The sequence below is a fragment of the Ursus arctos genome, unplaced genomic scaffold, assembly GCF_023065955.2.
Source record: "Ursus arctos isolate Adak ecotype North America unplaced genomic scaffold, UrsArc2.0 scaffold_7, whole genome shotgun sequence".
Taxonomy (NCBI): domain Eukaryota; kingdom Metazoa; phylum Chordata; class Mammalia; order Carnivora; family Ursidae; genus Ursus; species Ursus arctos.
The window spans coordinates 34,311,965-34,336,779 of NW_026623089.1; the positions used below are offsets into that span (position 1 = coordinate 34,311,965).

General features: G+C 34.8%; 1 protein-coding gene across 6 annotated transcripts in view; it reads right to left on the reverse strand.

The window, feature by feature from the left end:
• The window catches only part of HECTD2 (HECT domain E3 ubiquitin protein ligase 2), a 74,616-nt gene that overhangs the window by 11,443 nt on the left and 38,358 nt on the right, over nt 1–24,815 (reverse strand). For 3 of the 6 annotated variants that reach the window (XM_057308702.1, XM_057308704.1, XM_057308703.1), the window contains 11 exons: nt 24,507–24,596; nt 22,610–22,674; nt 16,119–16,164; nt 14,296–14,405; nt 12,705–12,853; nt 11,842–11,980; nt 9,383–9,479; nt 6,217–6,324; nt 5,244–5,376; nt 4,275–4,363; nt 988–1,146 (listed from right to left, as the gene is read on the reverse strand). In XM_057308702.1, the coding sequence (XP_057164685.1) occupies nt 988–1,146; nt 4,275–4,363; nt 5,244–5,376; nt 6,217–6,324; nt 9,383–9,479; nt 11,842–11,980; nt 12,705–12,853; nt 14,296–14,405; nt 16,119–16,164; nt 22,610–22,674; nt 24,507–24,596 (1,185 nt within the window). Of the gene's footprint in view, nt 1–987; nt 1,156–4,274; nt 4,364–5,243; nt 5,377–6,216; nt 6,325–9,382; nt 9,480–11,841; nt 11,981–12,704; nt 12,854–14,295; nt 14,406–16,118; nt 16,165–22,609; nt 22,675–24,506; nt 24,597–24,815 lie in introns of those variants that run through there. The other 3 variants (XM_026481644.4, XM_057308705.1, XR_008958052.1) reach the window with 3 other exon arrangements.

The window sequence follows — 24,815 nt, forward strand, 5'->3', positions numbered from 1 at the left end:
CAGAGGGAGAGAGAGAATCTTAAGCGGGTTCCACACCCAGGGCAGAACCACCCAGGTGCCCCACTATTAAGTCTTATAAGAATTTATAAGACTTATGGATATTTGCTCTTAATTGAAAATATCATAAACCAACTTCGAAAAATTTGTCCGATATCAACCCCCAGGGAGTATGAAGAGTAGTTTTCTAACCAAACATGTTCTGGAGAGATATCTCAACTTCCACAGGAAGGCACCAATCCTACACAAACTCATTGGATCATTAAAACACAGGGATATTTAGATAGGAATACTTAGCAACAGAAATTCTCCACATCTCGGCTATTTGCTAAAGATATTACCGAGAATTTTCTGCTGACCAACAGTTATTAAAACTCAGCTGTAAAAAATAATATTATTATCGGGGATTGTCAGAAGGATATGTATAGCATCCACTCCTCTACTAAATTTTAATCTTTGATTAAATTTGATGATGAGAAATCTAATTTCTGAACAGAGGAATGTTATAAGAGATGGTACCATGAAATTCATTTGTTGTATTTATTTTAGAGATGTTTTTGCAGACACCGTTACTGATATTGCACAGTATCATCTTAATAAGAATTCACAGAAGTAATCAAGTACTAAGGGCTTTATTATCTCGTATCATTGCCCCGTATAGAAGTTTTGATTGATCACATAAGGAAATGAGAGCTCAGAAAAGTTAAACAACTTGGCCAAGTTCACAGAGCTAGTAAGTGGCAGAGCCGGGATTCTAATCTCTGTCTCTTTCACTTCAAAGCCTGTTCCGCTATGCTGTAAGAGCTGAGGAGTGCAGCAAAGTGGGTGATATCTCTCTATGAGGAAGGAGAAAGCTAGAGGAAAAAGGAGATGGGTTACATAGGTAGAGAGAAACTATATTTAAAAATGAGGTGCATTAGGAGAAAGACTTCAGGTGGAAGAGAGATGATTTAGCATTAAGGAATAAGATGCCAATAACTTTATACTTACAGGCATAATTTGACACAAGTCGTCAGTGGTCACACTGCAGATGCCTACTGGTATATTTTGATCACTAGGAATGATGGGAGGGCTCAATAATTTCTTGTAACAGCAGGGGGGGAAACGAATATCCAAGGTAATGCTGTTATAAACAGCTAGTCCCATAAGCTATGCATACTGAATGTTAAGCATTAACATAAAATCCGTGACAACGAATGAGTTTTGAATTATGCATCAGTCTATTTCTTGCATACTTCTTCCAGATCTAACACTGACTTTAATTAATCCCACATACTTCCTTTTCTTTATTTTCCTTTTATTTTACATAATATAATTCCTTGATTACCAAAAGTCATGTGAAAAGGGGGGGGTCGGTTGATAGTATTTGATGATTCCCCAAGAAAAATTTATCTAAGATCACAACAGACAGCAATTTCGGACATTTCATAAATTATTTTACTACAAGAAAATATTTTCTAAATTTATTCTAAATTTAAACGCTGTTGGTGATTTTATAAGTAGCAGCAGCAGCAATTTATTCAGAACTCAGTGCAGAACACACTACTAATTTTGGTGATCATTTTAACTATTTTAAAACTACATATAGACCATGTAAAGAGAGCTGAACTGAAGAAACCTATGGACACAGACACACATACACACAGATGTACACACGCGCTATTGACAGTCTAACAAGGCAATTACTCTCCTACAGAAATACTTGAAAGGCCTTTATTGTTACTCGGAGTGTACACAAAGTGTTGAGGTTAAAAGCGACAGATGTTATATATATAAACTCTGCCCAATTGTATTTTATTTATTACTTAAATGGCAGAATGTAACTTATCCATTTGTTGAAAGAGGGATTTTAAATGTCCTATTTCAGCTGTCAAATAAAGATTATTATATCAAGTTATTAAGGAAGTCATTAATTTTATAGGCTGAAAAGGAAATCTAAACATATGGCCTGGATAAATTACTGAAAATAATTTTTAAAAATTGGAAGACAATGAGTATTTCAATTAGCAAAGTCAGAATGAAAGTTAATAATTTAAGGAATAGATGTATTATTTTATAGGTAACTGTATCAACAGAGACTGAGCAGTGTATTCAAGGGACAGAGACTGAAAATGATTCCATACTTGTGATAATAGCAACACTGACAGTGACCATAATACTATGATGGTTACCATTTATGATCTTCTATCACAGTGACAAGTTCTAAGCATTTTTCATTAAAAATTAAAAAAATTATAACCCTAAAGGCAGGTTTTTAGCAGATGAGGAAGCAGGCCCATAAGATTTGCCACAGGGCAGTTTCATATGTAGACCACAGTGTTTCATTTCATACCAAGTCAACCCGTGCTGGTTGAAGCAAGGATAAGATAAGGATGGGGGAATTCCGCTGGACCACTGAGGCATCAGGTGATGCAAACAGAACAGATTGTGAAAACCCTGTTATTTAATTTAATTAATTAACTTGAAATGTGCAGCATATGTAAATATGCTTAATGAGCTTGGTCTTTTGGGTAATGATTGAATAGAAACTAATGCCTACTGCAAAAGAAGCCATTTAGTAAACTTATGATTTTATGTATAACACCATTCTAAAAATGTGATTTAAGCTAAGATCTAATACTGCATTATAAATATGAGAAAGTCAAAAAATCATCCAAATCTAAGCTGCGATAAGAATGTAAAGTATGACAAACATATATATCAGGGAATTCAAATAGCTCGTAGTATAGTGAGAAGTATTGGTGACTCAGGCCTTCAATGAAACTGTAACATTCAACAAATGATTACTGTAGATAACACTATAAAAACAGACGTCTAAGAATTGATGAGCACTCCATATTGTGGAACTTGGTGCTTTGGACCTTCGGACATGACGACATATACAAAATTTCAAATTAGGTTTACCATCTTAATGGGCAGTTTTCTCCCTGCTAACTTTTCTTCCATTCACTTTCTCAATTTTAATATACGTTCCTCAGGACTTATTCCAACAAATGCAACTGAACATTCCAAGCCTTCTCTAAGATCACTCCTGATTCCTTTGCTGAAGATGTCCTCTTACTCCCAGGGTGTCCTCTGCTTCAGTCAAGGGGCCTGGACACTCCTCTGTAACAAGCCCAGGACAATGCAGCCTGGTTTCTAGCCATTCTCCCAGTCTGTCCTGTTCTCTCCAGCCCTGTGCCAATCAAATAGAATGGCTCCATTTTTAAACCTCTACCTTCTCTGGGAAGAATACACCGACTCTTTTCCTTCTCAGAACTCCTTAGCACTCAATGTCAAAGATGAGTCTCTGAGAACTGATGACCTTGAATTGGGGGTCATCTGCCTAACTAGATAGTAAACTTCTTTTTTTTTTTTTTTTTTTAAAGATTTTATTATTTATGTGACAGAGAGACAGCCAGCGAGAGAGGGAACACAGCAGGGGGAGTGGGAGAGGAAGAAGCAGGCTCCCAGCGGAGGAGCCCGATGTGGGACTCGATCCCGGCACGCCAGGATCACGCCCTGAGCCAAAGGCAGACGCTTTAACAACTGCACTACCCAGGCGCCCCTAGATGGTAAACTTCTTAAAGCTGGATATTTTCCCTTCTTTTAACCTTGGTATCTCCAGTGCTTGCTCATTTATTTACTCTTCCTTTCTTCCATAGACAATCATATTTCTTAGAATTAAAAAAGTAAATGTGGCAGCAGTCTTTTCCAATCTCCTCCCCAATGCAGGAATGTCCTCTCCACTCCACCTAATAGGGATCAGAGGATGGCACAGGGATTTATATAATTTAAAAAAACACTACACAATAATGCCATATACTTTAAATATTCCCATTCCATTCAGTTTTTAATTTTTATGGAAGTTTCCAGATTTAAGGGCATATTAAAGACCTAGATTTAATTTCCACAATTACAATTTATTAAACTAAGTGAAATAAGCACAAAGTAAAAGAACAGAAAAAATAGTTCATTAGGAATGGAAAAGATACTTTAATTTTAAAAATGTCTTAATTTTCTGATAATTCAGATAATATATGAAATAGGAAATAACGATTTTTATTTTGAGATCATATTTTCAGAGAAAAATATAAAAAAATCATAATTCCTTTTAATTAATTAAGTCTGGTGACATTTTATAGCTGTGATACTGCAAATAATTGAAAATCTATTAGTAAATTTGACAAGAATGTTAAATCTGAATAAAAGGCTTAATGTGAACAGCTTCCAAAAGTCAGCTAAAATTTAATATCTCTAGTGTACTAGCACCTCCTAGTGGAAAGTTTAAAGGATACAATTCCAACCAATCGGAATTCAGAATAGTTATCACATTTAAAACTGCTAAACCAATGGCAGTGTGAATCCTTGTGATATGTAAACATGCCTGAAAAAAAGAAACATATTTTCATTAACATGACTGATTAAAAAAATCAAAGTACTAAAAATGTACATAATATCTCATCTATTAGAAGCAAAACATTTCAGCAATAGTTGTTACAAATCATCTTTCATGTTAAAATATATAAAACATGCACAATGATGGGTAAGAGCATTTTACTGTTTATTGGCATCCTGAACCAAGGGTATAAATAGGCTAAAAAGAAAACTAAATCGGCTGATTTTCTTTTACAGAAACGATAGTTTTTAAGTTATGATCAAAATTAATTCTGAGGGTTTCCTGGAGATTTTAATTTATTCATATCATCTCCATTATCCATTGCCAGAAAGAGGTTATATATACATATATACAAAATAGAGTAAGAAAAACATTTAAAACTCTCTTTGAAGAAAAATCTTTTACAGACACTAAGAATTATATAGGTGTTTCCTCTAAGATAAAATTTAAACTTCAAAGCTTACTTTTGTCTTAAAAATTAATGAATTCTTATTTATCAAAATGGCTCAAAATCTAATGAAAGAAGCTTCAAGTATTAGTGTAGAGCAAGCCATAGTCTTGTTTTTAAATTCTGAATATTCTTTATTTCAATGACAAATTTCATGGATTTGGTTTATTCAGGAAAGATGGGGATGTTGCCTTGCAAATATATACTTTCAGTCTTTTTTGTGTAGGATTCCCAGTAAGATAATGAAAATTTCATTCATTAGTTTGCTCACTTTTAAAAATGTAAATAACAATCCTTAAATTATTCAACATTTATGGTTGACAAAAAAATCTATGAAGTCATAGGGTAGGTTAAAAATAAGAGTGTCTACTTAATCTAACAATTATGAAGAAACACTGTTCATAAAAATTGAATACTCACCATAATCCGGATGAAAAATTTGGCGAATCAGAAGAAGGAACCACTCTTTAGTCAAGCCACCCATGTCCAAACCAGCTTCCCCTACAAATGTAACTTTCAGCTTCTTTTTTAAGTCTGCTCTTTTCCGGGTCAACTATTTGAAAAAATTATATGGTAGAGAAGAACAAAAGCCAGTAAAAAGGAAATTAACTTTTTCAATTCTGGGAAATGCATTAGGCAATCTTTTCTTTATTTAAAATGTCACAAAACTCCCTCCATCCCATTTATCCAATAATTTGTCAGTTACTGTGTGAATTAAGCATTATTATGTTTGTTGTAGAGATCAAGAGAAAGAATTAGAGGGTCAAGTACCTTGCCCAAAGTTACGGTCTCCTGGTATCATATTGCCTCCAAGATTTTAATTTAGCAGGTTATATCATAAAATATTTAATTTCCTTTTCTTTAACTTTCCTTCCTGATTTTAAAAATCACATAACAAAATTAGCCCTTATCTTAAAAGAGCCACATGAAGACCTGGCTGAAGCACTGAACATTCATGAAGCTCCATACAACCAAAGTATGTTTGGGCCTGAGTACACTCAGTATCTCCTGGAGGTCAGACCTCTAATTTTAAAGATGAGTCATCTCAGGCCTGGAGAAGTTAAAATGCCTTGTTACACACCCAGCAAGTCACAAAGGTGGGTCCGGAATCTTAGTTACATATTCAGAAACACAGACTGCTCACTTAAGTGTTCTACATAAAATCCTTTTCTGGGGAGCTAACAACAAACCATTAATAAACATAAATAACGAACATAAGGCTCAATTGTGAATACATAACTGATTTTAACGATGGTACCAGAGTATAAGGAAGCACACTTACTGGCATACAAAAATGAAAAACAGATTACTAAGACTTTAGTTATATACCATATTATAGAATTTATTGAAAGCTTTAATCAATTAGTACCATTTTGGAATAAATGATCTATACCTCATCAAGCGAATCACTAACCAGATGTGTCCGTCTTACTTTCATATTTAGAAATAACATGTTCATATCAGGTCTCTGTCTTCGAGATACTTTATCCACCAAACTTTGCTATTTAAAAAAGAAAGCAAACATTTTTACTTTTACTGAAACTATAATTTCATTTAAAACATTTAAGCACTGTAGTAAAAAATCATTTATATCCTTCTCTATGCCATCTCGCATATAAATATTTTCATAGACTCAATTACACAATTTATTATTATATATATATATATTTTATATATATATATATCTTTCCATTTTGAAGCAATGGTAACCAAAGGGGGTCCAAAATGGAGGACCAAAAATAATTCACCTTTCATAGTAAAGAATGTTGCATTACAGTTTCCATCTCATCTCTTAAATAGCAAGGCTTTTTAATAAACATAACGTGGGAACATTTGAAACGAGGTATATACTACTGATGACAAAGTGGCTTAAGCTTTTTAAATACTGAATTTACTGGAAAAGCACAGTCTACTTTTAGAAAGTAATTTGTCAACATTTATCAGAAACATTAACAATGTTCATACCCTTTGTCCCAAAATTCCACTTCTGGGAATTCTAAACACAAAAAATATACAGTGAGATGTTCATCACAGCACTACCTATAAAAGCAAAACTTTAGAAATACATAATATACGTATCTACCTAATGGAATATAATACAACTATTAAAAGGGATGGTTATAATTATGTAAATAACATGGAAAATATTTAAGAAAGGTACAAGTGAAAAAAGCAGGGAACAAAAGTGCGTATACAAAATTGTTTTAACTCTATTGCCTTTTAAAGATAATATAGAGAAGAAATGTCAAAAGAAAATTTACTAAAATATTAACAGTTTGGGTATGTCATGTTTGGGTAATGGAAATGTCTGGGTAATGGAAATGTGCATAATTTAAAAAATCTATGGTTTTTCAAAATATAAGTAATGAGTATGTAAAAAACACATTAAAAATACCTATTAGAAATATAAGTATCATAAGAAGTCTACATGCTTGGACAATTTGTTTCAATTTACATAATTTAATTGAGTTAAATAATTTTTATCAGACTACTTCATCTTCTTTGGAAGCAAAGAAAAATTATTATAGACTAGAGATGACAATTCAGACATTTTAAATAATGCAGTGAAGTGCTTTAGTAGATAAAATTTTACTACTACAAATCTATATAAGGTTATGCCCACGATTTTGTAGATTACTATAATAAAACAGTCATTCAGAGCACTTCATTTCTCTAATTCCTAATTCTGAAGGCTTTTAATAATTTCTTTTTTCTTCTCTGGGTCCTCCCTTTGATGCTCAAACAGATCTATATTCCTGGGGTAGTATCCTATGTCATGGACCTATTGTCCTACCCTTTCCTATGTTGTGTTCACAGTCTAGCTCCCAGAAAGCCACCACACTGGAAACATCCAGCAAACAAATTTATACTAAGATGCTAATGGTAGATAAGGCTTAGTGGCTACTCCTTCCATCAGGAATACTTAATAGAAAATGCTTTGAATGAAACAAATAATCTCTAAAAGGTAGAAATTAGACCCAGTCTGATGAGGAGGTTATTTTTAGGTTGGGGAATCTCTTTTGCAACTTCGGATAGTAGTTGCAAAGACTACTACGGGTGAGGCTGTCTGTCCTTGTGTCAAAATTAACGTTGGGAAGCACCCATAAGAACAGATAATGCCACTTAACTCTTCAATCTCTACTCATTTGTGTCCACGCTGGGTGGAAGACAGCCTGTGATAGAGTCTACAGCTGCTACTCTCCTTTTAATTTAAATTTCCACAAAAGAAGATATTCGATGTTTAAGTAGGAGTGACATGGCAGAAAACTGCTCAGAGGAACTGAGATAAACTCTTCAGATTTTTTTTTTTTTTACAAATATAAAAAAGTCATAGCCCAAAGTAAAAAAGTACTAAAAAGGCACATGAGATTGCATAAATGCCTCTAATAGAAACTTCCAAAATGACTAGCTATATAGACTAATCTTTGAGCCAATATCTACCCGAGATTAAGTAATAATTCTGATGCCAAATATACCTGTTTAAATTTACTTTTCAGGGGGGTAGAGTGGCTTTGGAACTCCCTGGGTACACACAGGCAATAACGTGTCTTCTAATATTCTCATAGTCAGTGTAAGCTGACTCTGGGATGTCACCAGTCACTCAAATTTTTGTCCTACTCTGTGATAGAAAAAAATACTCACCTTCTGGGAACTGAATTACTGAAGAATGAATACTTCTTATTTTTTAAAGCATTTTTAAGTATTATAATTTATACTTCAGGAATGTTTTCATATTCTTGGACAAGACATGGAAATAATTTTTTTATTTTGAGGATCTCTTTAAGACTACTGCCAACCTTCCCTCTCATGTTTAAAGTAGTGAGTGTGCAGATGCTCAAAATATATGAGCACTGAAATGTATAGCCTAGTGCTCTAATAAAAGAAAAACTGCTCACTCAGTCCGTGTCTCTTAGATAAGGTAACTTCACTGTGCTGTGCCAAGACACAAGCGCTGGAGGCTGGGGCGGTAAGGACAGGCCCAGAGGTAAACTTCATCCTGCTGCGTGGTCTGCCTACAGCCAGTGTGACTGCTACCCCAATTTCTATGGGTCTCCATGCCTTTTGGTTTCCTAAAAATCCATAAAACATCTTTCACCTCTTTTGGACATATTTCTCAGTTTCTCAAGGTTGTACATCTCCTAATTTTTTGGCTGTTTCTGATTTTCATAAAACCTAGAACACGTTGCAGTGGTTTGAGTGGTGTGCCCTTAAGGGCCCTCTTCGCCCTCCCTGTAGTCTTCCCCAGTGCTCTGCCGGCTACCGTGGAGCTGGAATATGGTATCCACAGAATGATGTCCAACAAGTTCCCCATACTTTGGTCTGTGAGAGGTATTTCATCTTCCTGCTCTATTTAGAATATAATGAGAACTTGATGAGGGCTATCTCTTTCCTGTATCATGAACAGGTTTTAAGCACTTTTGGAAGGAGTTATAAAATGAATTTTACTTTTAACATTTCCTGATTATGCTAGAACAATTCACAAGACAGTTGATTTATTTATTAAATTATTTACTATATTGATTATAGTCAGCATAAATATGTTTTTGTAGCTGGCTTACCCTTGCGATGCTTATCATCTGTTGTTCTGAGTCTCTTTGAATAATGATTTTTTTTGCAGCTATAGAAATAACGAATGGGTACTGACAGAAGGAAAACCTGCTCAACAAGTGAAAACAGAAAAAGCAAAATGGTGTATTTTTAGCAAAATTATACTAAGGGAATATCTAAGGTACCCCTCCTAACAATATAAAACATTACTTTTGTATTGTGTTTAACCATTTACAAAGTGCTTTTATGTGCATCATTTCTTTTAATCCCCACAGCCTTGTGAAGTCCACATCATTTCTAGACACGCTGTGTGTTCATTCTCTAGAGGAAGCTACATCTAACATTCTGAAATGTACTAACAACTTACATGGTTTATACAAATGATTTCAGTTTATGTACAGTCACCTGTAGATCATTACCTGTGAAAATATGGCCACCACCAGACCCTAGAGGCAGAAGTGCTAATGAAGGAGGATTGGGACAGAAAGTTCATGTGCAGAAATTGTTATAAAAATCCATTATGACATGGATATTTCTCATGTGCAAACTTCAGAAATGAGGAAATCTAGCAATAACTGCAGTAGTAAAAAGCAAAGTAATGAATTTAAGATCAATAAAATAAAAGTATGTTGCTACTGGTATTGTGTTAAATGGTGAAGTAGTATGAAATGGTATGTATTTGTAAAGACACAACATTATGATCAAAGGTCAGGAAAATAACTAACTTCCTCCCTTTAGAGCTGATCCTATGTTATATAAAAAAGCCACAAACTACCCAGAGAGAAACGCATTTAGAGAGAACTAGTAGGTGACAGTGACACTTCAGGAGCCAGACTCCCTCAGAAGTGGTTGCAATGAATCCATCAGTTACAGCTGGAATCCATCCAAATATAGTCGAGCACTGGGTGCAAGGAAGGCATAATGAGGAAAAAGGAGACTGCCCTAGTGTGAATCACAAATAAAACAGCTTTCTCCAGAACGCAGGTGTTAATAAAAGTTGTTCAGTACTAATGTGTAATAGTATTGAATCACTAAGTGCAACCTAAAAATCTGGAAATGAAAGAAGTACAATGACCTTAGTCTTGGTCTTATTATGTATTTTAAAATGGTGTGTCTCAACCCTTCCCTAATCATGCACATAGAAAAATGACAGTGTGTGTGTGACACACTGAAAGAAGCCGATGTGGCTGCTCATCGCCAGAGGTGACTTGCCCTTGGGCTCCAGGTCCCCCTCTAAGTCCAGGCTGGCTTCCCCCAAACTGAAAGGATCATAGGATCAAAAGTCCTCTGTAACTCCTTCTTGGTATACTGGTACCATGGCACAGAGTTAGAAGAGCTCTGTATTAAAAAATGTTCACGTTTCAGTAACTCTTGGAGTTGTTTTGTGGTTTTGTCTACAACATTACAATTATATTAAAGTTAGAGAAAAAAGTGTCTTTGTAAAATAAATACTTTCTGAAGAAAATATCCATTGGACAGAACAAAGTCCTCAGAAACAATTCTTGTTTAGTTCTGAGTGTTCAGATGCAGACTGAGATATGTCCAGAAGGCCGGTCTATGGTTTTGGCCAATTCTGATAGAAAGGGTCCCTGGTAGATTGAACCAACTTACAAACTAATCTGGGGTTTGAGGTTACTTATATCCCTACCATATCTATTAAGTATCCTTTAGAACAGACACACTCTCTAAGCTATCACCTGGTCTGGGAATAAACTATGTTTGGGATAGTCATGCTGGTTTAATCCAAACTATGAGTGTGGATATAGGTGCAGTATATTAAAGAATGTGGTCAAGCATTTTGAAAACCTATGACACTATTGTAATAAATAATTTGTGGTGAAGCCCTTCCGCTGGAACTCCCATTCTTTGTAAATTGTGTATAAGGGACAATCACTTTTTCTACAGAATGAAGGAGGAAAGGAGTGAACTGTACGTGTGTATGTGTATGATCACTGTGTTAGAACAGACATTAGCAAACTAGAGCCCATGGGACAAATACGGCCTATCACCTGTGTACAGAAAGTTTTCTGGGACACGGACAAACCAGTTTGTTTACATACTGTCTAACGCTGTTTTTGTGTTACAGTGGTATACCAGAGTTCGTAAAGTGCAAAGAGCCAAAAATATTTACCATCTAGTACTTTACGGAGAAAGTTTGTGACCCCTGTACTGGATGATAGCATACAGAAGAAGAAGATAAAAGAAACTTGCATACTAAGAACTTTTCCCTTCTTAAAAAGATGTTGTTAATCAAACCAAAACCAAATTAACATGTACATAAAATCAAAATATAAGAAAAAGAAAATGCTTTAAGAAATATAATGATGTTTCAGGGCTGGATATCTAAACTATAAGTTTATGTATAAAGTTATGTGCATACTTAAATTTACTTATATAAATTTAACATCCAGTCATTATTTTGAATAGTATTTTGTTTAGGTAAGTAATCAAAATGAGCTTCTGATTGTACCTGTGAGAGTTTCCAAAGCTCTGCCAGGTGTGGTATTCTTCCATGAGATCAATGTGATCCAGTGTAGAATTATAGAAATCAGTATAAGGAATAAGGGGAGGATGAACCAAACTGTTTGCAGTATCTGTAAAGATAAATTCTAAAAATGATCTTTTCTAACATGTGCATGATTCATTCTAATAAGAACATTTTAATGTTCACCAGATAGCCTTTATCTAGAAATTCTATTTTAAGCAATTGTAGCTCCAAATTTAAAAAGTAGTTTTGTTTTGTTTTTTTTAACTGTGGTTCAGGGGATGCCTGGGTGGCTCAGTCGGATAAGTGTCTGCCTTCAGCTCAGGTCATGATCTCAGGGTATTCAGATTGAGCCCCACAACCCAGGCTCTCTGCTCAGCGGGGGAGTCTGCTTCTCCCTCTGCCCCTTCCCCTGCTCATGTGTGCTCTCTCTCTCTCTCAAATAAATAAATAAATTAATTAAATATTTTTAAAAAATTGTGGGTCAGATGCAGCCAATCATGTCTTGCTTTTATAAAACAACTTGTGCTAGGGATTGGAACAGTATAGCAAAGGGAGTACACAGGTTAGCACCTCCTCACACTACTTTCCCATGAGTGTGTTCTCTCCTAGGAGTTCTTGGGAATCAGCTCCTGCTTTCTTAGGGGTCTCTACTTAGCAGATGGCCAGAACACAGAATACTGCTTATACATTAAATGTGAAATCCATTATCAAAACAGGAAATAAATTACAATTCTTCACTTCAAAGGAAGGTTTTAAAATTTAAGAACGCCTCTACAGTACTTTGAGATCCTTATAGAAATGTCCTTAATATTTAACAAAAGAGAAGACAGAGTAATAAAACCTACTAAGTAAAGCCAACACTTTGGATGCTGATGGGATCCACCAGGAACACTTTGTTATAGGTGGAAATTCTTCAGGCTTTGCAGGAAACAGGCGCAAAGAAATAAACTGCAGCAATCTCTCTACCAATTGTTTGAACCTCTTCTGGGATAATCTGGTAAAGATTTTGAGATAATTCCAATCAAATTACATTTTCTATTTTGACAATATGTTAGATATCAAAGTGCATCCCGTACACATAAAATTTTAGAATATCCCCCCAAATTCTATTTCGTAAGTTGCCAAATATTTGAAAAGATGCAAAATCTTACCTGGAGTATTGTTTCTTAAATAAGAAATAAATACCAAAATTACCGTAACATTAGCATCAAGCATTTCATTTTTAAGGCTTTCAATATTCAGTCAATCCTTGTTATTTAGACTCAGTATTTGCAAATTTGCCTACTTGCTAAAATTTAATTATAACTCCAAGATCAATATCAGTGCAGCTTTCACTCATGGTCATTTGCAGATGTGCAGAATGGCAAAAAATGTGAGTTGCCAGATATGCATACTCCCAGCTGAGCTCGAACAAAGAAACACCCTGCCTTCTTGTTTTAGCTCTCATACTGTAAATGATACCCTTTACACAGTTTAGTTAGCGTCATGTTTTCCACATTTTCATGCTTTTTGTTAGTCATCCTGGTGTTTTAAAAGGGCTCCCAAAATGTAGTGCTAAAGTTCTGTCTAGTGTTTGTTCCCAAGTACGAGAGGAATGTGAGGTACCTTATGGAGAATAAACTTGTATTAGATAAAATTTGTTCAGACATTAGTCACAGTACTGCTGGTCGCAAGTTCAATGCTAATGAATCAACAACTTCAATTATATGTCTTAACACACGATGCGGTAAAAACAAGACCATGGATTCATCGGTTGATGGGAATGCTATGACCAGCAGCTCATAGGAACCTAACCCTGTTATGTCCCGTAGGATCAATGACTTGGTATTTGTTAATTCGGTGTTAGCAGTGACTTTATAGAACATAAGTACCATGAATAATGAGAACCGACTGTATTTAAAATTAATTCTGAAAATATTTTGCCTCTAACATTTTATCAATCATAGAGAAGAGTCATTGTTTACGTGAGTATAGCTTTATGAAAAAACAGACAGTATTTTTAATAAATGGATATTGATGGCGAAGCTGTATTTTATGATGACGTTATTAGGTAAGGAAAAGGCACTATGTAAGTAATGGTGAGATTGACTGATATAAAGATAGGAAATAAAAAGACACAAATCGAAATAGTATCTGAGAAAATCCGGTCACCGTCTTTGAGATACATGAAAACCACTGGTAAGCGTAGGCAGTGGATAGAAACGGCAACGACAGTTTGCACCAGCAAAACGGTTCCTTGCTTTAAAGACAAATTTTTAATTACCCTCTCTGTGGTACTAAAGTATATGTTTATAATTGGCTTTGAAGTACTGTTAATTAGAAGATCATTTCTAAAGACCTGAAAACATTTAACTATATTTTATTATAAAATCACTAATATCAAACTTGAAACTGTACGATTATAAGAGTTCTTATGAATATGATAGAATGATTTACTTTTTAAACCAGTGAACTAGGAAATGATGATCAGCTTCCACTAAGGTAGCTATCTGTCGTAGCAAGTGAGCATAGATGACATACGTAGATGTATTATTAAATTGAGGATTCTGAAAAAGATATTAAAGATAATTGTGTTAAAATTTTGTTAACATGTAAAAGGAAAGACACTAAGCTTAATGAGCTAAGTGGTAAACTAGGAAACTAAATTTGAGATTATGAAATATTGGGTGAAATCCTATAAAACAATAACCTATTTTTTAACTGCTTAATTAACAGAAACTTCAATTTTGGCTATGATATAGCAGAAAGAGCATGGGCTTTGAAATTAAGACAGATCTGGGTCTGAGGGCTGATTCTACAACTTAGGGATGTTCCTTAAACTTTGATTCTCAATTTCCTCATCTCTAAAATAGGAATGATAATATCTATCTTACTTGTTTTAAGTAGTTTAAAAAAAAATGTATGTAAGGCTCCTAGCTCCATGGCAATCACTATCATCCAATTAAACAAAAAACCTCGTTCTTCCTTAATTAAAAAAAAAAAAGAAGAATGCTAGAAAAGTGAAGTAAAAGCTGGTTGTGAAACTTTTGCCACTGTGAAATGAATTAGTTGCATGTCTCACAAAGAACAAAGAGAGAGTCACATACAGCTTCTGACAACTTTCAAATGTCAAAGGGACACTGAAGGAGTGCTTGAAGCCTCTAGTTACATCTCTACAACTTAAACTCATCACAATGTGCATTTCAGAAGTTCATGGAAAAAATGAGTATTATTGAAAAATAAACTGAAATTGTGGGAACTAAGAGAGCACCATGGATTTTTCAAAACTGACTTACTGGCAAAGACAAATTCAAAATCAGAGTGTCTCCAGCTGATAGCCTCACCTAGTGGTGCTCATGAGAAGGTATCACGGGCAGAGCTTATTGCTGACTAACAGACTCACTCACAAAATCTGAACTTCAGTTGTCATTTCTCTGTTTTTACTATCTACATACATTTCCTCCCTTTCTTCTAGTTTTGCTTTTGTCCTTCCTACCTCTCTACTTTCCCTTCTCATATCTCTCAACTACCTCTTGTCCACTTGCTTCCTTTTCCCCCACTTTTACTTTTTTCCTTTCTCCCCCTTCTTTTATTCCTACTGTGCATATTTTCTCTTATTGGACGTAATATTTAACTAAACACTGTATCTTATTTAACATAATTTTTTCTTACCTTTAAATGAGATAATAATATACACAAACACCTTTTGTAAATTGTAAAGACTAATACAAAAGCAGTATGCTAGCTATGTAATAACATACCTCTTTTTCAAAAATAATACAAACTCAAAATTGCTTTTCATTTGTCCAGACCTTATTTTTTTGTATCTACGAATCTGTATCTCTCCAGAGGACAAGGGTCATCACCTTTGCTATAGCAAACATAAGCAACCACCTTGATTTTTCCATTAGAATTCTAATGGAAGCATTTATTAAAAATACCTAGAGACATTAGAGACGTACTAGTTGGGAAATAAAGGAAAGTTCTGGAGCCCATTAAAGCTAGTTCTAAGAAAAGAGGTTGATTGGGGGAAGAAGAGGTGCTTCCATTCTGCTTGTTCCTGAATACCACAGCAGAAAGGCAAGAACTACATTAAAATTTATATCCCAAAGATAATTTAGCTTCCCATTGTTTATTTAACTTTAATGCTCTGGTTACACTATAATCTAAAAAATATCAATAATGTTGTACAAAATAATACTTAGTACTTGATATCATTTCCCTTAACACATGCATAGACTGGGATGTGAATTATACAACTTCAGTTCTTGCTTTCTTACCTGTAAAAGTATAAAATATGCTCTAAGATCATCTTTTGTTCGTGGACTGTAAAAGAAATAAGCATAATTGATTACAGATTAGTATTTAATCTTACAGCATCTAACAAAAAATGATTAGCACATGTTTTTGTGAGAACTGAGGTGGTAAAAGCCAAAAATGAGACTTAAGTTAATATGTATGATTATGGAGACAGTAACAGATTCATAATATGCTGGGAATATAGGTTCTTCTGTGCTTACTCTTGGCTGGTTCTGAAGACACCTAAAAGATGAATTAAGTAGGGGTGCCTGGGCCGCTCAGTTGGTTAAGCATCTGACTCTTGGTTTCAGCTCAGGTCACAGTCTCAGGGTTGTGAGATGGAGTCTTGTGTCAGGCTCTGCACTCAGCATGGGGTCTGCCTGAGAGTCTCTCTCTCTGCCCCTCCCCCCACTTGTGCTCTCACATGCTTTCTCTCTCACAAATAAAATCTTAAAAGAAAAAGGTGAATTAAATAGGCTATAACATTTTATGAGGTAAATATCATGACTGACTTGGGAAAGAGTTAAGAGCCTGATGAATAATCAACAATTTTAGAATACTTAGATTTTTGTTTTAATAAAGGATAGTTGATATATCTCACTTAAAAATACTGATGCACTGAAGTAAGAAAATATGTGGGATGCCTGGATGGCTCAGTCAGTTAAGCATCTGCCTTTGGCTCTGGTCATGATCTCAGGGTCCTGGGATCGAGTCTTACATCGGGCTCCCTGCTCAGTGGGGAGCCTGCTTCTCCCTTTCCCTCTGCCTGTTTTTCCCCCTGCTTGCGCTGTCAAAAAAAAAAAAAATTTCTTTCACAGAAAGAAAATATGCTCTGTTTATATATCTATTTCTGAAGTGATAGATATAGAAATGTCTGCAAATCAAGTCACACTGTAAATGCATTTAGTATGTTTCTAATTAAATTCAAAATTAAATTCATATTTGAATACCTCTGAGAAATAACTAATTTGTAATTTTTTTCCATGATAATCTGGATTTTCACATTATCAAATCTGACCAAGAGTTTCTGCTATTCCCAAAGCTGGTGAGTGTTTCTTTCTCACCCTCTCAGGGTCTATTGAATACACTCTCACAAATTCCCTGAAGTAACTTCTTAAATTAAAAATGGTTCATCTATATGATTACCAGATTCAATTCACGATCCTTGACTGGTCCTGGATTGAAAAACAAAACCCAGATATTAAAGAACACTTTTGAGACAACTGGGGAAATTTAAATGTGGACTGCATTTGAGAGAGTACTATTAGAAAAACATTAAATTTGTTTCATGTGATACAGTGTTATTGTTATGTAGGAAAAGGTTATTAAGAAATACATGCTGAAGTAATTAGAGGTTAAGTGTCCATTTACTAAAAAAAAAAACAATCACGTACACACTCACATGCACGAGAGAGAAAGCAAAAAAGCAAATGTGGCATAAAATTAACAACTGGTGAATCTAGGTGAAAGGTATATGAGTTTTCATTGTCTTTAACTTTTCTGTGGTTTGAAATTTTTCAAAATTAAATGCTGGGGAAAAAAAGGTTCACCTCCCAGTATCTCCTTGAATTTCCTTTAAGAAAATAAAATGACCAAATGCTTACTTACTTTTCTGTTATAGTTACAAAATAAATCTGAAAACATAAATCACTGCCCCGAATGTACTAAACGACCCTTACATAATGTAAAGCTACATAGTCTGAAATATAAATATATAACATACATGTTAAAATTTGAAATATGTATACACATGTATATATAAAAATGTTTAGTCAGTAACATTTCTTTGTGGAAGAATTATCTTGACTGAATAATGATTTAAAGTGTTTAGGTTTAACGACAAGGATGCCCACTCTCGCCATTATCATTCAACATAGCACTAGAAGTCCTTACAACAGCAATCAGACAACAAAAAGGGATAAAAGGTATTCAGATCGGCAAAGAAGAAGTCAAACTGTCTCTCTTCGCAGATGACATGATACTCTATATGGAAAACCCAAAAGACTCCACCCCCAAATTATTAGAACTTATAGAACAATTCAGTAATGTGGCAGGATACAAAATCAATGCTCAGAAATCAGTTGCATTTCTATACACAACAATGAGACTGAAGAAAGAGAAATTAGGGAATCGATTCCAATTACAACAGCACCAAAAACCATACGATATCTTGGAATTAACTTAACCAGAGAGATAAAGGATCTATATTCTAGAAACTACAGATTACTCTTGAAAGACATTGAAGAAGACACAAAAAGATGGAAAAACATTCCATGCTCATGGATCGGAAGAATTAACATAGTTAAAATGTCTATGCTACCCAGAGCAATCTACACTTTCAATGCCATCCCGATCAAAATACCAATGACATTTTTCAAAGAGCTGAAACAAACAGCCCTTAAATTTGTGTGGAACCAGAGAAGCCCTGAATCGCCAAGAAAATGTTGAAAAGGAAAAACAAAGCTGGGGGCATCATGTTGCCTGATTTCAAGCTATACTACAAAGCTGTGATCACAAAGACAGCATGGTACTGGCACAAAAACAGACACACAGACCAACAGAGCAGAATAGAGAACCCAGAAATGGACCCTTGGCTCTTTGGGCAACTAATCATTGACAAAGCAGGAAGAAACATCCAGTGGAAAAAAGACAGTCTCTTCAATAAATGGTGCTGGGAAAATTGGACAGCTACATGTAAAAGAATGAAAGTTGATCACTCTCTCACACCATACACAAAAATAAACTCCTCGATGTGAGACAGGAATCCACCAAAATTATAGAGGAGAACATAGGCAGCAACCTCTTTGACATCAGCCACAGCAACTTCTTTCATGACACATCTCCAAAGGCAAGAGAAACAAAAGAAAAAATGAACTTGTGGGATTTCATCAAGATAAAAAGCTTCTGCACAGCCAATGAAACAGTCAAAACTAAGAGGCAGCCCACAGAATGGGAGAAGATATTTGCAAATGACACTACAGATAAAAGACTGGTATCCAAGATCTACAAAGAACTTCTCAAACTCAATACACGAGAAACAAATAAACAAACCAAAAAATGGGCAGAAGATATGAACAGGGGCGCCTGGGTGGCATAGCGGTTAAGCGTCTGCCTTCGGCTCAGGGCGTGATCCCGGCGATCTGGGATCGAGCCCCACATCAGGCTCTTCTGCTATGAGCCTGCTTCTTCCTCTCCCACTCCCCCTGCCTGTGTTCCCTCTCTCGCTGGCTGTCTCTATCTCTGTCGAATAAATAAATAAAATCTTTAAAAAAAAAAAAAAGATATGAACAGACACTTTTCCAATGAAGACATACAAATGGCTAAAAGACACATGAAAAAATGTTCAAAATCAGCCATCAGGGAAATTCAAATCAAAACCACACTGAGATACCACCTTACGCCAGTTAGAATGGCAAAAATTGACAAGGCAAGAAACAAAAAATGTTGAAGAGGATGTGAAGAAAGGGGATCCCTCTTACACTGTTGGTGGGAATGCAAGTTGGTACAGCCACTTTGGAAAACAGTGTGGAGGTCCCTCAAAAAATAGAGCTACCCTATGACCCAGCCATTGCACTACTGGGTATTTACCCCAAAGATACAGACGTAGTGAAGAGAAGGGCCATATGCACCCCAATGTTCATAGCAGCATTGTGCACAATAGCTAAATTGTGGAAGGACCAAGATGCCCTTCAACAGATGAATGGATAAAGAAGATGTGGTCCATACATATAATAGAATATTACTCAGCCATCAGAAAGAATGATTACCCAACATTTACAGCAACATGGATGGGACTGGAGGAGATTATGCTAAGTTAAATAAGTCAAGCAGAGAAAGACAATTATCATATGGTTTCACTCATTTATGGAACATAAGAAATAGCAGGGAGATCGGTGGGAGAAGGAAGGGAAGAATGAAGGGGGTGTAAACAGAAGAGGGAATGAACCACGAGAGACTATGGACTCTGGGAGACAAACTGAGGGCTTCAGAGGGGAGGGGTGTGGGGGATTGGGATAGGCCGGTGATGGGTATTAAGGAGGGCACGTATTGCATGGAGCACTGGGTGTTATACGCAAACAATGAATCATGGAACACTACATCAAAAACTAAGGATGTACTTTATGGTGACTAACATAACATAATAAAAAATTACAAAAAAACCCCACATAACCCCCCCCCAAAAAAACAAAAACAAAAGCAGTCAGATATTATAAAGGGGCATAGGTAATGGGAAGCCTTTATGATTATATCATAGGGAGATCAGAAACAAAATGGATTGGCTAATAAACTGAAGAAAATACAATTAAAAAAAAGTGTTTAGGTTTAAGTCAAATCTAAACTATTTCTGTCTATAATATTATACACAATTGTCAGACTATTTTCTGAACAGGACTACTGTTATGTTTTAGAAATTATATTTGAAAATATTTTATTTATTTTTTAAGATTTTATTTATGAGAGAGAGAGAGAGAGAGACAGAGAAAGTACAAGCAGGGGGAGAGGCAGAGGGAGAGGGAGAAGCAGACTGCCCACTGAGCGGGGAGACTGACATGGGGCTCTATCCCAGGACCTGGAGATCATGACCTGAGCCGAAAGCAGACACTTAATCATCTGAGCCACCCAGGTGCCCCTATCTGAAAATATTTTAAAACACTCAAGGCAGTTCATAAATATTAAAATTCCTGGTGATAGGCGAGCCCTACTTTTTCCATTTTATAACAATACCATGACAATTTCCAAATTCCTGTCCCATGCACTCATATTTTAATGCAATTCACAGTTCCGGGCATTGAAGTTGTGGTTGAGATCACAGGCTCTTTGCCAGACTGCCTATGTTCTAATCCTGACTCAGGCACTTCTGTGTTAACTTGGGCAATTTCTGTAACTTTTCTGTAAATTAGTTTCTTCCACTGTGAAATGAAAAAAATCATATTATGTATTTCATAAAATTGCAGTGAAGACTCAATGAGAAATACATGGAAGATTGTTAGAAAGGTGCCTAGCCCATAATAAACAGTCAGTAAACTTTAGATCTTGTTGTTGTTATTTAAAAAATCCAGAATAAAACAAGATTTTTGGGTAAAGACCACAAGCTCCTTTGATAGATAAAACACATTGAATTATTCTTTAATCTGTCTCAGGCACACTTCTGAGGGGCAGGGTTGGAAAGCATTGAGAGCGTGCTTATGAGAGGGGACTCAGGCCCGGGTGGCGTCAGGCCACTGGGCTTCCTCCTTCTCTCAGGAGCTCTCCCCACACTCTAAATCTCTCTCTTCATTTTCAGTGAAGCAGTATGGGTTTAACCAAAACCATACAATTCAAGGAAAATGTAAATTTATTATCTTAATGACAAATTAGGAAAAATACTGTTAAAAATCACATCAAACTATACAGTATGATTTAAATTGTTTCAAAAAGGTGACCAGGAAAAAGATGGCAAAATGTTAACATGTTTACTTTTTTTTTTATAATACTAGCAATGCTTTTTCTAAATTTTCTGTAATAACCATGAATTTCTTTGAAAATCAGAGCAGTGTTATTAAAAAATATGGGCTACATTTAATATTTAATAATTTTTAAAAAGATTTATTTATTTATTTGAGAGAGAGAGAGAGACTGAGGGCACATGAATGGGGGGTGGGCAGAGGGAGAGAATCTCAAGCAGATCCTCACTGGGTGCGGAGCCCACTGTGGGGCTGGATCCCATGACTCATGAGATCATGACCTGAGCCGAAACCAAGAGTCAGACGTTCAATCAACTGAACCACCCAGGTGTCCCTTAACATTTAATAATTTTGATATTATTTTTAAATGGGGCTTAATATAAACATTGAATTATAATTTAATGGTATTCCTTTGGCTTTAGTAGAAGCTATTATTTAAGTTACATGCTACTTAAATAATATCAATTTAAATAATATGGACTTTTCACAGCATATTGTTGTGTTCTACATAGCCAGTGATATTTGAACATTATCAATTACATTATTCCATCATTCCTTATATAATGATTCAAGATTTAGTTACAGGAAAAAAATATTTCAGTAGCCAAACTTACATTTCCTTATATTAGAAACAAGAAAAATTTTGCTCTAGCTACCAAGAAATCCAAAGCTAAATTTAATGTCCATATAATTTAATTCTAGGTTACTGATGTGACTACCCATCCCATTTTTATACCACACATATATCTGTACATAACAAATTTTACATATAATTTTAAAGGATTCACAGATCCTGTGAAGCCCGCATATAGACCCTCTTGAGAAGTCACAAATCTCAAGTTAAAAAACTTTGTCATAAGTGTTTTTGTGGTTTTTTGTCATAAATGGTTTACAATTTCTTTCTGATCTATGCTTTTAAAACAACTAAAATCTTTTTTGAGAATAAAATACATGCATATATATTGAGGATGTATGGGATGTAAAAATTAACTATCAATATTGATTAGCTAAATATTAGTTAAAATTACCCTTTCCATTCTCGTAATAGGCTGTTAATGATTCCCTTTAATACTGTCTTCTGAATGTCTTGAGGCTATAGGCAAAAGAAAATCATGAAATAATTAGGATTAGGTACTTAGGTGACTTTTATATGTTAATTACATTTAGAGATCTGTTTCAATAGTTAAAATCAGACTTGATGACTGAGGACTGCCACTTACGGTCGTATGATTTTCACACCTGAGAGCGCTAGGGCACCAATGACGTAAGATTACAATGAGAATGCTCCCTGGGATGTGCCATGCACAGCAAACTGCACAAATGTATATGGTGGCCCTTTGATGACCAACATCAGTTTTATATAACTGAAAAAAATTTCACTTTCCCTGGATTGGCAGGATAAAATCACAAACACGAGTCCAAGAGTAGTATGTTTAACAATATAAAATGACCACATATATTTAAATATATTTATTACTACCAGTAACAAGTTATAATTAGCAGGTAGATCCACAATTCATTATTAAGTGCCATGAAATTATGTTCAATAAAAAATAAGAATTTTTTTCATTACTGGATTTGGAAAAGGCATAAAATAACATTCCTATATAGTTTAATAATTCAAATACTAAAAAAAAAATCTTATTTCCATTTTAGACAGTTTTCCCCTTGTGTTGTAGATTTAATTTTTTTAGTGTCTATAAAACACTGACATCATTCCAAGTCAAATGGGGTCAGACAAATGTCCTAGGAGAGGAACATTTTGGGTCACAGTTTATGTATATGCTTAGTGTTAGTAAATAATGTCAAACAACTTTCCAAAGTGGTTGTACTAGTTTATACTTACCTTATCAGGGTATCAAAGTTCCAGTTGCTGCACAATATTGCCAATTCAGTACTAAAAAACTCTGTACTCATTTTGAACGGATGTGTAATGTTATTTATATTTCTCTCATGGCAATTATTATTATGTATCTTTTCAAGTATTTAATAGTAAAGTACTGAGATTAGAAATAAGACAAAAATGTTTGCTATTACTTCTTTTATTCAAAATTGTGCAAGAGGTCCTAGCCAGTGCAATAAGGCAAATACTTAGATCTATCCATCCATACATGCAAGATAAAAGGACGGAAGAGGTGAAAAATCTCATTTTTCACAAACGACAGGACTGTTTATACAGAAAATCCAAATAAATCTATTGATGCAATATTAGAATTAATGAGTGAATTTGGCATGATAAAGATAAATATATGAAAGTATTTCTATATACTAGTAATTAGAAAATGAAACTACAATAGTATCAAGAAAATCAAGTACTAGTAAAAATCAAGTACTACTAAATGTGACAAGACACGCGTAAGACATTTATCCAGAAAACTACAAAGCATCATCAAGAAAAACTAAAGAAGATCTAAGTAACTGGAAGGCTATACCATGCTCGTGAATTTAAAAAATGTCAACTCTTCACAAATTCATCTATAGCACTGTGGTTCTTAAAATGCGGTCCCTGGGAACCTGTCAGAAACACAAATGCTTGGGCTCTCCCCCAGACCTACTGAATCTGAAACTCTGTATTTAAGAAGCCCTTGCTGTGATTCTGATGCATAGTAAAATTTGAGAACCACTATAGATTCAGTGCAATGCCAATACAATCAAATAATTTATCTCCTTTTGCTGGCTAAGTGAAGCATGATTTTATTTCAGCAAGCCTTACTAAAGAAGGACTGGACATAAAAGTATTTTCTGCTTAATTATCATTTAATTAAAAAAATAAAAAATATCTAACTTTCCGAGAACAACTAAATTTACTCTACAATTATATAATTATGTTACAAGGTGATTATTACAATATTTGTGTGGCTGCTTTTGAAATACAAAAGAGATAAAGAATTATAGCGTTTGCATCTGTTCTTAAGTAATACTTACAGTATTAAGTAAGGCATCATATACAGCATTCACAAATTTAGCATTGATCCCAGAGTCTTCAATGGTATTAAAGGAGGCGGTGGCATCTTTCTGCAAATTCAATTAATGAATTAAGTGTATATAACATTAAGGACTGTTCTTAGTAATTTTGAACCGTAACTATTTCTTCATAATTTCTAATATTTTTTAGTAGGATGATGAAAAAGAACTTTCAGGCAAAGTTGCTAGAAATAAAAATGAATGTATAAGAACTATTTTAAACACTTTGTTTTTTATATTTATTTTTTTATTATCATGTTCAATCAGCCA